The sequence below is a fragment of the Berghia stephanieae genome, chromosome 12 (genome assembly GCF_034508935.2).
Source record: "Berghia stephanieae isolate SIO BIC M18660-M18661 chromosome 12, UCSD_Bste_1.3, whole genome shotgun sequence".
NCBI lineage: Eukaryota > Metazoa > Mollusca > Gastropoda > Nudibranchia > Aeolidiidae > Berghia > Berghia stephanieae.
The window spans coordinates 22844388-22857442 of NC_088371.1; the positions used below are offsets into that span (position 1 = coordinate 22844388).

A 13055-nucleotide genomic window follows, 5' to 3' on the forward strand; every position below is an offset into this window, starting at 1 on the left:
GGGGGGGGGGGGTGAATTAAGCTTCGTAAAGTGAACTGGGCAGGGACATAATATCAGACATGCCTAATACTACGATAAATTCGTAGAAATACGAATTGTTGGCTCAAGCTTTAGAGCTGAATAGGTCTCTTTGACTCAATAAAGTTTGTTGAAAAGGAGAGTTTAGTTTCTTAGAACCTATATTCAGAATATTGGAGCATTCGTGGATGATGCCAAGAGCAAATTGTTTATTTATGTCTAAAGCTATTTAAAGTAAATTTTTCTTTTTTTTCCCTTGGAAATTACGAAATTTTGAAATTAAATTTCAAGCTGGCAGCTCTGTAATATTTATAATGCACAATAAATACATGCATGCTTACCTTTAACCAGTCAACTGCCAAACTCTATAAAACTTGTATTAAAAAATTTGGCCAGAAAAACTCGATCGATTTAAATGACCCTCATCTTGGCAAAAACTCTCAAACCTGGGACATTAAAGAAGACTTCATGAGATCCCAGGCTTGAGTGTTTTTGCCAAGATGAGTCTTGTTTAAATCGATTGATATTTGAAGGATATGTTTTCTGGCCATATTTATAATTTGAGTTTTTCCTAGAGTACGGCAGTGAACAGGAAATACTATTTTCCCTTCCAATAACTCATTATTGCATTGACCTGCACATGTAGACTTATCATATCTAGAGGATAGTGATATAATCAGTAAATGAAAAGGGCACAGAATTTCTTTAATCCAAAATTCGCAAATTTAGAATGTTTCCTTCCTTTACAGACTTTTAAACCAAATTTTAAGATGGAAATTTGTTCAAACTTTGTTTTTTACGAAATAGTAATGAGATCGAATTGATACAATTCAATTCTTCTTAAGTAGTTTTTAAAATTTTAATTTATAGAAAGGAGTGTAAAGATCATACATTTTGGAGATACAAATTTCTGTGAGGTTTAAATTCTGAGTTTTAAAAGAATTTTTGATTTCTGTCTGTGGGAGGTCGTTGCTGGAGACTTAAAGGAAGTTTTAAACAAAACGAAATTCTCACAAGTTAATCCCAATCAATTAATTATTTTGTTCTTCAATCTTTCATTATTCGTTTTTGTTAGGGAGATGAAGGGCCCCCCGGTCCTGATGGTAACCCCGGAAGAGCTGGACCCCCTGGACCCCCCGGTAGAGCTGGACCTTCGGGAGTTGCTGGTATCCCCGCTTCCAAAGGAGATGGTGGAGACCCTGGTATGTGGTTTGACTACTAACAATGTAACAATTCAGGTTAACAACAACATCAATTCGGAAATGTTGTTTTGTTTTAAGTATTTGCGAAGAGGATAATTTGTAAAATCGATATTTCATAGATTCATTCATTATTCATGGCTTGAATAAATCCCATTAATTCATTATTTTTAAATTGAATAGATTCCCATTAATTCATTATTCATGACTTGAATAAATCCCATTTATTCATTACTTGTGACTGGAATAAATCCCATTAATTCATTGTTAATGACTTGAATAGATCATATTAATTAATTACTCATGACTTGAATAAATCCTATTAATTCATTATCAATGACTTGAATAGATCCTATTAAGTAATTGCTCATGACTTGAATAAATTCCATTAAATCTTTACTCATGACTTCAATAAATTACTTCATCAAAATTAATTATTCACTCATGACTTGACTAAATCCGATTAATTCATTATTAATGACTTGAATAAATCCGATTAATTCATTATTAATGACTTGAATAAATCCGATTAATTCATTGTTAATGACTTGAATAAATCCCATTAATTCATTATCGATTACTTGAATAAATCCCATTAATTCATTATTGATTACTTGAATAAATCCCATTAATACATAACTCATGACTTGAATCAATCCCAGGTTTCCCCGGAGCTCAAGGTCATCAAGGTCCTCCTGGAGGCAGAGGTCAGATGGGTCCCGAGGGAGACGTTGGATATCCTGGACCTGCTGTCAGTACCAACTCCTCTCTATCTCTCTCTCTCTCTCTCGCTCTCTCTCTCTCTCTCTCTCTCTCTCTCTCTATATATATATATATATATATATATATATATATACATATATATATATATGTATATATATATATATATATATATATATATATATATATATATATATATATATATATATATCTTCTTCTAGGTTCCATGCCTGGTCCAGACTTCGGATACTGCATGAATTATCTCTCTCCATTCCTCCCTGTCTCTTGCTTTTTCAAACAGCTCTTGGATTGTTAGGTTGGTGAAGCCCCTCAGTTGGTCTATGAGTGTTTTTCTTTGTCTCCCCCGGGCGCGTTTACCAGGTATTTTTCCACAACTTGCCAGGTATTCATTCTTATCTTTCCTTACTATGTGTCCGAAAAAGGATAGTTGTCGATCCGCTATTAAGGGCATTAGTTTCCTTTGTTGGTATGTTTGTTTTAGCACTTCTTCGTTCGTTTTGTGTGCAGTATACGATATTCTCTGCATCCTTCTCAAGCACCACATTTCAAAAGCTTCAATGTTCTTTTGTGTTTCTGCATTTGTAGTCCAGCTTTCGCATCCGTATAACAAGATTGGCCACACGTAGCACTTCAAGACTCGGAATCTAATCCCGAACGACATCTGTTTGTTTTTCAAAATGTTTCCCAGGTCCATGAAGGCCTGTTTGGCTTGAGTTATTCTTGCTCGTATGTCTCGGTTACATCTTCCATCTGTTGTCACTATTGAACCTAGGTATTTAAAACTTTCTACGTTGGTAAGTTGCTCGCCGTGAATCATTATATTGCAGGTGTTGTTGTTTTCGGGGGTTTTCTGTATTACCATGCATTCCGTTTTGGTGATATTCACTTCCATTCCCTTGGCTTCACTATCTACTACCACTTTGTGATATATATATATATCTTTTCCTTCTTTCCCTCTTTCTCTTTCTTTTATATCTCTGTATTTGTCTATTTGTCTATTTAATTATCTATCCAAACGTCTATCTATCTATCTATCTTTCTATCTATCTATCTATTTATCATCCTCCTCTTCCACCCCGTCTCTCGATTGCCCGATAGTTTGTTTCTCTTTTTAAAAGTATCAGCCTAAACACACTTATTTATTTAACACACAATCTGCATGTGAAAATGATCACAATGCACTGGCCAAGACATGATAAACACATTGTATTCACTATACTCAGGTCTGAATGAGTATCCGAGTACAAAAAAGTACTAATGAAAATTAAAGTATTGTTTGAACAAATAGGACGCTTATAAAAAGAACAAAATACCAAACATGGCTCAAAACCCTTCTTCGGCCAACAAAAAAAAAAAAAAAAAAACAACAAAGAAAACAGACCAAAAAAAACCCACAATAAACAATAAAAATATAAATACATTGCTTCAAAATCCGATAGACATATATATATATATATATATATATATATATATATATATATATATATATATATATATATATATATATATATATATATATATATATATATAAGTAATAAGATCTTGGAATTGATCATGTCAACACCCCTATAGGGAATGAGATTAGCGGAAGAGTAGCGTCCCTTGATTGGACGTCACCCATAGTTTGTGACGTCACCGGCGGAAAAGTTATTAGAGAGAGAACGTCATGTTGGTTGTGCGCATGCGTCTCTCGTTGTTCTTTCTATGACGTATGACATTCCTTTTGTTTAAGGGCGCCATTGGAGCCACTGGAGCCCCTGGCAACACCGGACCTATAGGACCTAAAGGTGAACAAGGAGAGGCAGGACCTCAAGGAGAACCTGGAAGAGTTGGATCACCGGTACAAAGTCAACATTATTTTATATTTGTGACCCCTCGTGTCAAAACGGTATTAAGTCGGGATCGTTAAGATGCTGAAAATGGAATTTGCAGCAAGAAATATCATGCTTAAGTTTAGTTTATATGCTTTATAGAGGAGAAGGTATATCGTATTTTACTGTGCTAAATACCAACGTTTCATATTTTTGACCAGTTTAACTATAATTTGACTTATTATCATCCGGTCCATCCCGACATAATACCGTTTTGAGACGTTGGGTCACATTTTAAAAATGCATGTTAACTCACTCAATCCTAGAGATTTTCGCTACTTTTCAAAATTGGAAAAAAAATGTATTAAAAATGAGCAGTACATAGATAGATAGTTTTATTCAACATGCAAAAACTTTAAAACAATAGCTTTTGATATTACGCCTATAATTTGTCTCAGAAAAATGTAATAAATAGGCATGGGGTAAAAGTAATCCGGGTAAACTACGGATATAGTCGGTGTTAGGGTTGAGTGAGTGAATGTTTGTTCGTTTTTCTTGTTTTACTTTTGCGTGGGTGCAAGATTTCCAGGATTTTAATTTTTTTTTAAATGGATTTTAATTTGTTTCTGGCATATAGATTATTACAACAACCGTATCAAGACACAGAACGTTGTGTATGATTTACAATTTATAACGCGATTGAAATAATTCAACGAGAATGTGGTCATACAAAAAGATCAAGAGTTAAAAAAGAATTTAGTGTTTTAGTTTCAGACCAATAGCCAGTAACTAGGTCACACGAATTTGAAGGTCTGATAATCATTTCAAGGCAATAGGTCATAGTTCAAAATAAGTTTCAGGCTTTTATTTTTGTTTGTCTAACCTTCTTGCATCCATAAATACTTACATACTTTGGCGATAGGTCTCTTATGAAATCCGGACCCACGATTTGGAATGATTTCCCTGAATCTGTGAGATTTTCGAGCTCTATAGATATTTTCAACAAAAAACAAACAAACAAAAAAAAAACAAAAAAAAAATTCTTTTCATAAAATATCTCCTTTATTGAATTTTAAATGTATTGTATGTGACTTATGTATTGATGATGTTTTCGATGCCCGTTTTTTGCTCTAAATGTCAGGTTTTTATTTTAAAGGGCTTTGGGGTTTCGACGAAAGGCGCTATAGAAATATGCCTATTATTATGCTTATTATTATTATTATTATTATTATTATTATTATTATTATTATTATTATTATTATTATCATTATTATTATTATTATTATTATATTATTATTATTATTATTATTATTATTGTTATTATTGTTATTATTATTATTATTATTATTATTATTATTATTATTATTATCATTATTATTATTCTTTTGTACTTTTTTATTAATGGTTTGTTTTGGGGGTAGTTTCAACCAAAATTAACGAACGCCTTTACAACATCTGATTCCAAAGACTATTGATGGTATTCGTTTGAAAAAAATACTAAGCTGTTCTTCCCGCCAGGTCAACCAACCGTATCAAGACACAGAATTTTGTGTATGATTTAACATTTATAAAGCGATTGAAATGGTTCAAAGAGAATTTGGTCATACAAAAGTTCAAGAGTTAAAAAGAGTTTATTGTTTTAGATCAATAGCCAGTAACTAGGTACACACATTTGAAGGTCTGATAACCGAACGCAATTATAGGCCTGCTTTAACGTTGTTGTAACGGGCAAATAGTTTGGGTGGGTTTGATAATATTTCCATTTATGAGACTGTAACAATTTGGGTCATCATCATCATCATCATCATCATCATCATCATCATCATCATCATCATCATCATCATCATCATCATCATCATCATCATCACCATCACCACCATCATCATCATCATCACCATCATCATCATCATCATCATCATCATCATCATCATCATCATCTCATCATCATCATCATCATCATATCATCATCATCATCATCATCATCAGTACTCATCATCATCATCATCATATCATATCATCATCATATCATCATCATCATCATCATCATCATCATCATCATCATCATCATCATCATCATCATCATCATATCATCATCATCATCATCATCATCATCATATCATCATCATCATCATCATCATCAGTATCCTCATCATCATCATCATCATCATCATCATCATCATCATCATCATCATCATCATCATCATCATATTCACCATCATCATCACTATCATCACCATCATCATCACCATTATCATCACTATCATCATCATCATCAGTATCCTCCTCATCATAATTATCATCATCATCATCATCAGTATCCTCATCCTCATCATCATTACAAACTTCATTATCATCAGAAATGATATTATAATTATAATCATCTTTTTTTTCAATAGGGAGCTGCTGGTATTCCAGGCCGTGAAGGTGTCACTGGAGACCAAGGTAATCAAGGTACTCCCGGAGGACCAGGAACTGATGGGAACCCCGGACCTCAGGGAAGTCCAGGGCCCCAGGGACCAGCTGGACCCCCAGGACCCGCTGGAGCTCCCGGTATCAAGGTATTGCTCTTCCCCCCCCCCCCCCTCATAAATTCTATGTCCGTTTTTTTTCTTCTGCGGACTCTTGAAAGGAAAAATATGAACGCTGTGACAAATAAGTGCGGCTATGTGGTCTTGTGGTATGACACTCGCTTTCGGATCTGAAAGTCCTGGGTTCGAGCCTCGCTCAGCGCATAGTTGATCCTTGGAGAAGGCTCTTTACTCACATTCTCTCACCTCACTCATGTGTAAAATGAGTACCTAGCCTGGCCGTTAATAGCGTTGTCTCTGTCCGAAAAAATTGTAATATAGTCAAACAGGGGTCATGTCCCGTCCTAAATGTTAAGTGTTGCTGTTGGCCTGGGACCACCTGTAAAGCGCTTTGAGCACGTTTAGTAGATATTGCGTTATACAAAAGCTCTTTTTTAATTAATTTTTTTTCATTCACACTCCAACCACCAAAGAATACAGATGTTACAATCTTTACCTTGTTGTATTCATTTGATTTTAACTTTTCTTTGTTGTTGTGCTGACGAAGGGTTTGTACCCGAAACGTCCAATATCTGTAATGTTCCAATCAGAAACGTTTTCATTCTTACCTTTTCTTTTTGTTAGCCTTATGTAAACCATCCGCTTTACAAGGGGTCCCCAGCCCACAGCAATATCTAACATGCGGGATGAGACACAACGCCTGTTAGCCGATGTTACAATTTTTTCTAACAGAGATAATGCTGTTAATGGCCAGGTACTCATTTTACGCCTGAGTTCGGTGTGAGAATGTGAGTAAAGATCCTTTTCCAAGGGTCAACCATGCACTACTCAGAGCGGGACTCGATCCTTGGACCAACCCGGTCTGAAGGGGAGTGTTATACCACAAGATCACATAGCCGCACTATACATGTTTACACGCTTAACCACATATGTATTCTATACCCTTATATCTGTTATCCAACATGCTTTCTGTCTTTGTCTTGGAATGAGATTACTTGGTTTTGTCCGCGCCCTGGCCGGAGTCCTGGCTGGGAGGGAAAGAGTCAAATGCATAGTTATTGTTTTGGAAGATTATATTTTTTTCCTTGTAAATCATCTTTCTGTTATTTATTATTCTATCTGTTATCTTCAATGTATAATGTAAGCATTTGAGTGTATTCCTCTTTATTGGATTTTGTGTTTGTATCCGGATGAGACTTATAGGTGATCTCAAACTAAGTACATTGGTGGTATGCTCTTGGAATCTACATCTGATCCCTATTTGTTCCCAGTTCCCCTTTGTCTTACTTTCTCATGGGTGCTTTAATTGTAATTCTAGAACTTTTTACGATCCCATTTTCTTCCTTTTTACTGGCGCTGATATAACCTAAATGTGTTGCAAGCGCCGTAAAACCCTTAAAAAAACAAAAACAAATATTCTTTTTTTTCTAATTATTCATCCATTAATTTGATTATCTATTGATATTTGTTTATTTACTTATCCAATAATTATTTGTGTCTTTTCCAATTATTGTTCACCAATTTATTTCATTTATTATAGGCTTTGCACTCTATTTTTACAATCGTTTCCATTATCGCAGGGACCCATCGGAGAGATTGGCAGACCAGGTCGCAGTGGCATTAATGGCGCCCCAGGCAACCCAGGTATCCCAGGAGGCAAGGGACCTCGTGGTGATGACGGAATTGGAGTAAGTTCCTTTTTACACGATGCTCTTAATTGCTTTAGTGTAACCTATTGAAGACCTCAGATGCACATTCCTCCAACCAAATCCAAGCATTAGTGAAGCACTGTACAGCCAGTCCCAAAAGACATCCTACTTATACGTCATGAAAGAAGACAGAGGGCTAGAGTTCAGCTTGTCTCTGATTTGGATATAATAAATAAATAAATACTTAAATTACTAAATGGGGTGTCGAAGTGGCTGAGTGGTTAAGGCATTGCACTGTGACCCGGAAGATCCCGGGTTCGAACCCCGCTTCAGGCACTTTCATTATTTCCATTGAGCAAGATTATTAACCCCCAATTTGCTCACTTCGACAACATGTGTGATTCCTGTTGACATCAGATATCCTGTTTGATGGATTATCTATATCCCTTCGTGGAATGCCTAGGCGACGATATCTTATGATGGGTTTGATCTCGTTCGGATGTGGAACGAGTGTTCTAGATGTTAAGCTATCGGAACCAGCACTACCCTTGGCCCCAAACAGCAACTAAACAGTGTGACTGTGATAAATTAGTGAGATAAAAGGGAAGCTGCATTAAATCTTTTTTCCCAAAGTTTATTGGTGAAATCATGTTTAATGTATATTTCTCTACTTCACTACTTTATTTCTATATTGTTAGGTTTTATTTCATTTCATCAAAATCTATTACACCCCCCCCCCTCCCTCCCCACCCCAACTATCACCTCTCACCGTTACCCAATGTGTATCAATCATAATCAAATTCCATTATTCCCAAAGGGAACTGAAGGCCCCGTGGGACCCCCAGGACCCCAGGGTGTGAGAGGTGAACCTGGTACCCCTGGTGTTGCTGGAGAAACTGGACCTCCCGGACCCATAGGAGCTGTCGGACGCCGTGGATCCCCCGGACGAAATGGTGAGTTCTCGATGGGGTTTCCGACCTCCCATAGTGGGCAGGGAGGCTCTTAATGTGTCGTCTATCCTTCTATATATCTGTTTTCCAACATGCTTTGTGTATTTGCCTTGGAATGAGAATACTTGGTTTTGTCCTGGCCGTGGTCGGATACCCTATCGTACACAGTATAGAGCAAAACTAGTTGCCTTATCTTCCTTTTTACTGGTGTCTTCCTTTTTTACTGGCGCTGTTATGACCTAAATGTGTTGCAAGTGTCATAAAAACCCTTAGAATCAAACAGAAACAGTTGTCTTTTTCCGTATGAAAAGGTATGTGTGACACAGTCCCAAATTATCATCATCACCATGGGTTATCCATCCTCGACATGGCCTCCGCAACTGCTGCCAACCGAAACAAGCTTCTGTCCTGCGCCATCCATCCTTCCACATTCAATCACTGGCTTATTCATCCATTCGCTGATATCTTGTGACTATCTTCCTATCGGTCTCCCTGTTCCTCTTTTTTTTCAAGGGTGTCATGTCTCTTGATTTGTCAAAAAAAAAAAGAAGCAAGTTTTATTTTCTGTATCATCTTGGGTGAAATATGGCTCCGTAATGCCAAGGAACTCTTTCACATTTTGATTTCTTGTTTCCTTTACAGTCCCAAATAGAGCAGAAAAATACAATGTAAAACTTACCCCTTGCCCCTCATAGCCACAGAATATGCAATATTTTAATAAGTCATGCATTTTTAGTTATCAATACGTATCCATTTTTTGGCTTCTATCTGTTGAGAGCAGCTCGGCATTGTGGTATGGTCTTTGCTTCGCCAATTTAGAAATGGGTTGAGCTATATGATGTCTTGCATTGAATTTTATTATAAAAATAAAAGCACATCAAAGATAATGCTAGGACTTAATAAGGTTCAACAGTCAACATGTAAACTTTTACTTACAACTCTTATTTATCTTTACTCCATACAATCCAGGACTTGATGGATACCCCGGAAAACAAGGAGAACCTGGACCTGTTGGACCTTCTGGATCTATGGGACCTCCCGGATCTGCTGTAAGTACCCCGACCTTCTCGTGTCTTTTCGTCTTCCTCTTAAGGGGCGGTTTGGGTCATTTCTAAAAAAAATTAATTACCAATATTGGGCGGTTTTAATCATTCTGTATCATCAATATAGGTTAAAAAACAACATTTATGGTGAAAGAAAAAATTTTAATTATCTGTGTTGCTACCCATTTTACGACCTAATTTAGGGGTCTGACATAAAAAATATAACAATCTTGTGGCAAACGTTCCACAAAAACTAATGAAGGAATGACCCCCATATTCTTCCCTCTTGTCAACATTGTACCATAGTGTGTCACTACAGAGAGATTTTACGGCTTTAACTTATGGAATTTTTATTAGAACATTACAAATTTGAGAATAAAAATGTTATGACAAAATTGACCTTAAAAATTCAGAATTAGGATTATAATTCAAAATTCACAGATCTTAAAGATGTTACGTTGGTCAAATTTACTTACTTTTTTTTTCACGTACCCTCTTGATGCTTCAGTTGCACATAAGGCCGACACAGTAAATCTCCAACCATCACGGTTTGCTGCCACCTTTGACATATCTCTCCTCGCGTCCACTTCTGGGTCTTCATGTCATAAACCAGCGTCCTTTTCCAATTCTCTAGGGGTCTCCCTCTCCTTCTTGCTCCCTGTGGGGTCCATCTGAGGGCAACCCTTGGTATATATACATCATCGTTCATCCTAGGACATGCGCAGTCCACCTCCATCTTCTTTCCTTTACAAAAAGCGATACAGACTTTAGCCTGAGAACACGGTGAAATTTATCCATGGTTAAATCCATTGGATTTTGTCTTGCCATGCATTAAATTGGGTGGACAATGAATGTCTTTTGTGTCAGGATTTGTGGTAATGATAGGACACACAAGTTTTTATCCAGCCTGCGTAACTTGTTATGGCAATTGAAAAAATTGAAGCGTCTCATTTGACCTTCAACATGTTATTTTCTTTCCAAATTTCGTTTCGTAAGCAGTTGAATGCTGGGAAATTAACAAAATCAAACAATGCTCGTCATAGCCTATAACAGATATTAAAATGAGTCACATATTGGAAATAAGATCAGAAGAACAGATGAAAAAATGCGCTAGATAATACAGTCTGACTGTATCGCCAGTGAAAATAATAAATAATCATTTTATTTTAATAAATAAAAGATGCTTTGTTTCTTGGCCTTACTTAACTTTTAGATAACAGCACTGACTTTATTTCAAATTAGAATTTCTCTCATTATTTAAATTGCCTGGCTCAGAGGTTTGGACTGGAAACAGAAAGAGAGACCAAATCACAACCATCTATTAGATACACAATCAACTTGCAGTCACCCTCCCAAAATCAATCAGATCAAAAACCAAAAGACGATGGAACACGATTCATAAATAAAATCGTTCATTCCATATGCATAAACAGAGACAAATAAACATTCATACTTTCCATTTGCTACATAAAGAAGAAGAAGAAGAAGACACTGCTGTTTATTTCTTCATAAAATCGGATCACTTAGTTATACTGCTGGAACCCAGCAAGTGACTGACAACAGCAGCTGCATGCTGTAAAAGTGGCTACCTGGACGGGGATTCCCCGTTTTGAGGGTTAAGACACAAAGTATTGCATTTTCGTGATGTAATATAACACCATATCTAGATGACCACTTACATTACAATAATATTAACTGATGGAACAGACAGTACTACTTTCACTTGTTATGTTGGTTCTTTTTTCGTTTTATTGTGATTATTCTGATAGGTTTTATAGGCACTTTAAAATCCCTACTATTTAAAAATATTTTTGTTGTTTTGCGGACAATAAAAAATTCAAATCTTTAAAATCAGACGTTGGATTCCGAAACTAATTAATGCTTTGTCCAGTCTTAATATTATTACACACAGTAAAACATTCATTTTCTGATTCAACACATTTTAACTACGTTTTTAATGGTCATAAATGTAATGGGCTGGACATCTGGTATGTTCTCTTCATTTGTATTTTGTAATGTATTTAAAAGATATGGAGATAAGTTGATTAAACAATTTAACACACTCCTGAAGAACATATAAAGCAATATATTGTGTGTGTAGGTTTTACTTTACTATTACAAATAGAAACAAAACCATCGTCATTACACCAAACAACAACACCATCACAGTGGCGTAGTAGATAATACAAACAATGAATATGGTAGAAAAAGGCATCCTCTCTCTCTCTCTCTCTCTCTCTCTCTCTCTCTCTCTCTCTCTCTCTCTCATCTCTCTCTCACACTCTTTCTTTCTTTCTTTCTCTCTCTCTCTCTCTCTCTCTCTCTCTCTCTCTCTCTCACACACACACACACACACAAACATGCATACATACACACATACATCCTGCATATATACACACATACAAACGTAAAAGACAGGCTAAGAGAAATGCATCACATTCACACTACACCTAATTCATATCACTGACAACAACGATATAACATCAACAGTTAGTACAGATAGTATTCCACAAAGGCACAATTTGACAGGGGAAAATAAGAAGAGGGCGGGGGGGGGGGGGGGGGGGGGGGGATTTACTCAAACATAGCCAAGATAGAGAAAATAACAGTGGCACTTCCTAGGAATTAAGAGATATTCAGACAATATTCACATTGTACAAGTAGTGCAGCCGGTGAATAAAACCTTCCCACACCAATCAACAGAGACATGAATGAAACAAACCCATTCATTTCATATTTCTTAAATCAGAAACAGATGGGTATTTAAGAACTATTATTGTAGGGCTACTTGCAGAGTGTATATATATATATATATATATATATATATATATATATATATATATATATATATATATATATATATATATATTCCTGTACTACAATAAGTATGACTTCTTCACTCCTTTACCATATTCGTGGGAACTTTTAATGATAAAACTGTAGAATTGGTGTAGTAAAGTGTTCCATGGTCAGTGGGAGTCCAGGAAATGATTACGACATTGTTTACATTGTGTAACTGGTCCAAATTCATCACCCACGATAGCCTGGACATCTCATAGACTGCTAGATATTCCCAGTGAAATTTGATACCCCACCCCTACACTTGTTACATATTT

General features: G+C 36.0%; 1 protein-coding gene across 1 annotated transcript in view; it reads left to right on the plus strand.

Annotated features, from left to right (window-relative positions):
- The window catches only part of LOC144957449 (uncharacterized), an 86983-nt gene that overhangs the window by 55086 nt on the left and 18842 nt on the right, over positions 1–13055 (plus strand). Inside the window, exons 28-34 of the mRNA XM_078888715.1 lie at positions 1094–1220; positions 1880–1968; positions 3691–3798; positions 6166–6327; positions 7878–7985; positions 8764–8899; positions 9866–9945. Of these exons, the coding sequence (XP_078744841.1) occupies positions 1094–1220; positions 1880–1968; positions 3691–3798; positions 6166–6327; positions 7878–7985; positions 8764–8899; positions 9866–9945 (810 nt within the window). The remainder of the gene's footprint in view (positions 1–1093; positions 1221–1879; positions 1969–3690; positions 3799–6165; positions 6328–7877; positions 7986–8763; positions 8900–9865; positions 9946–13055) is intronic.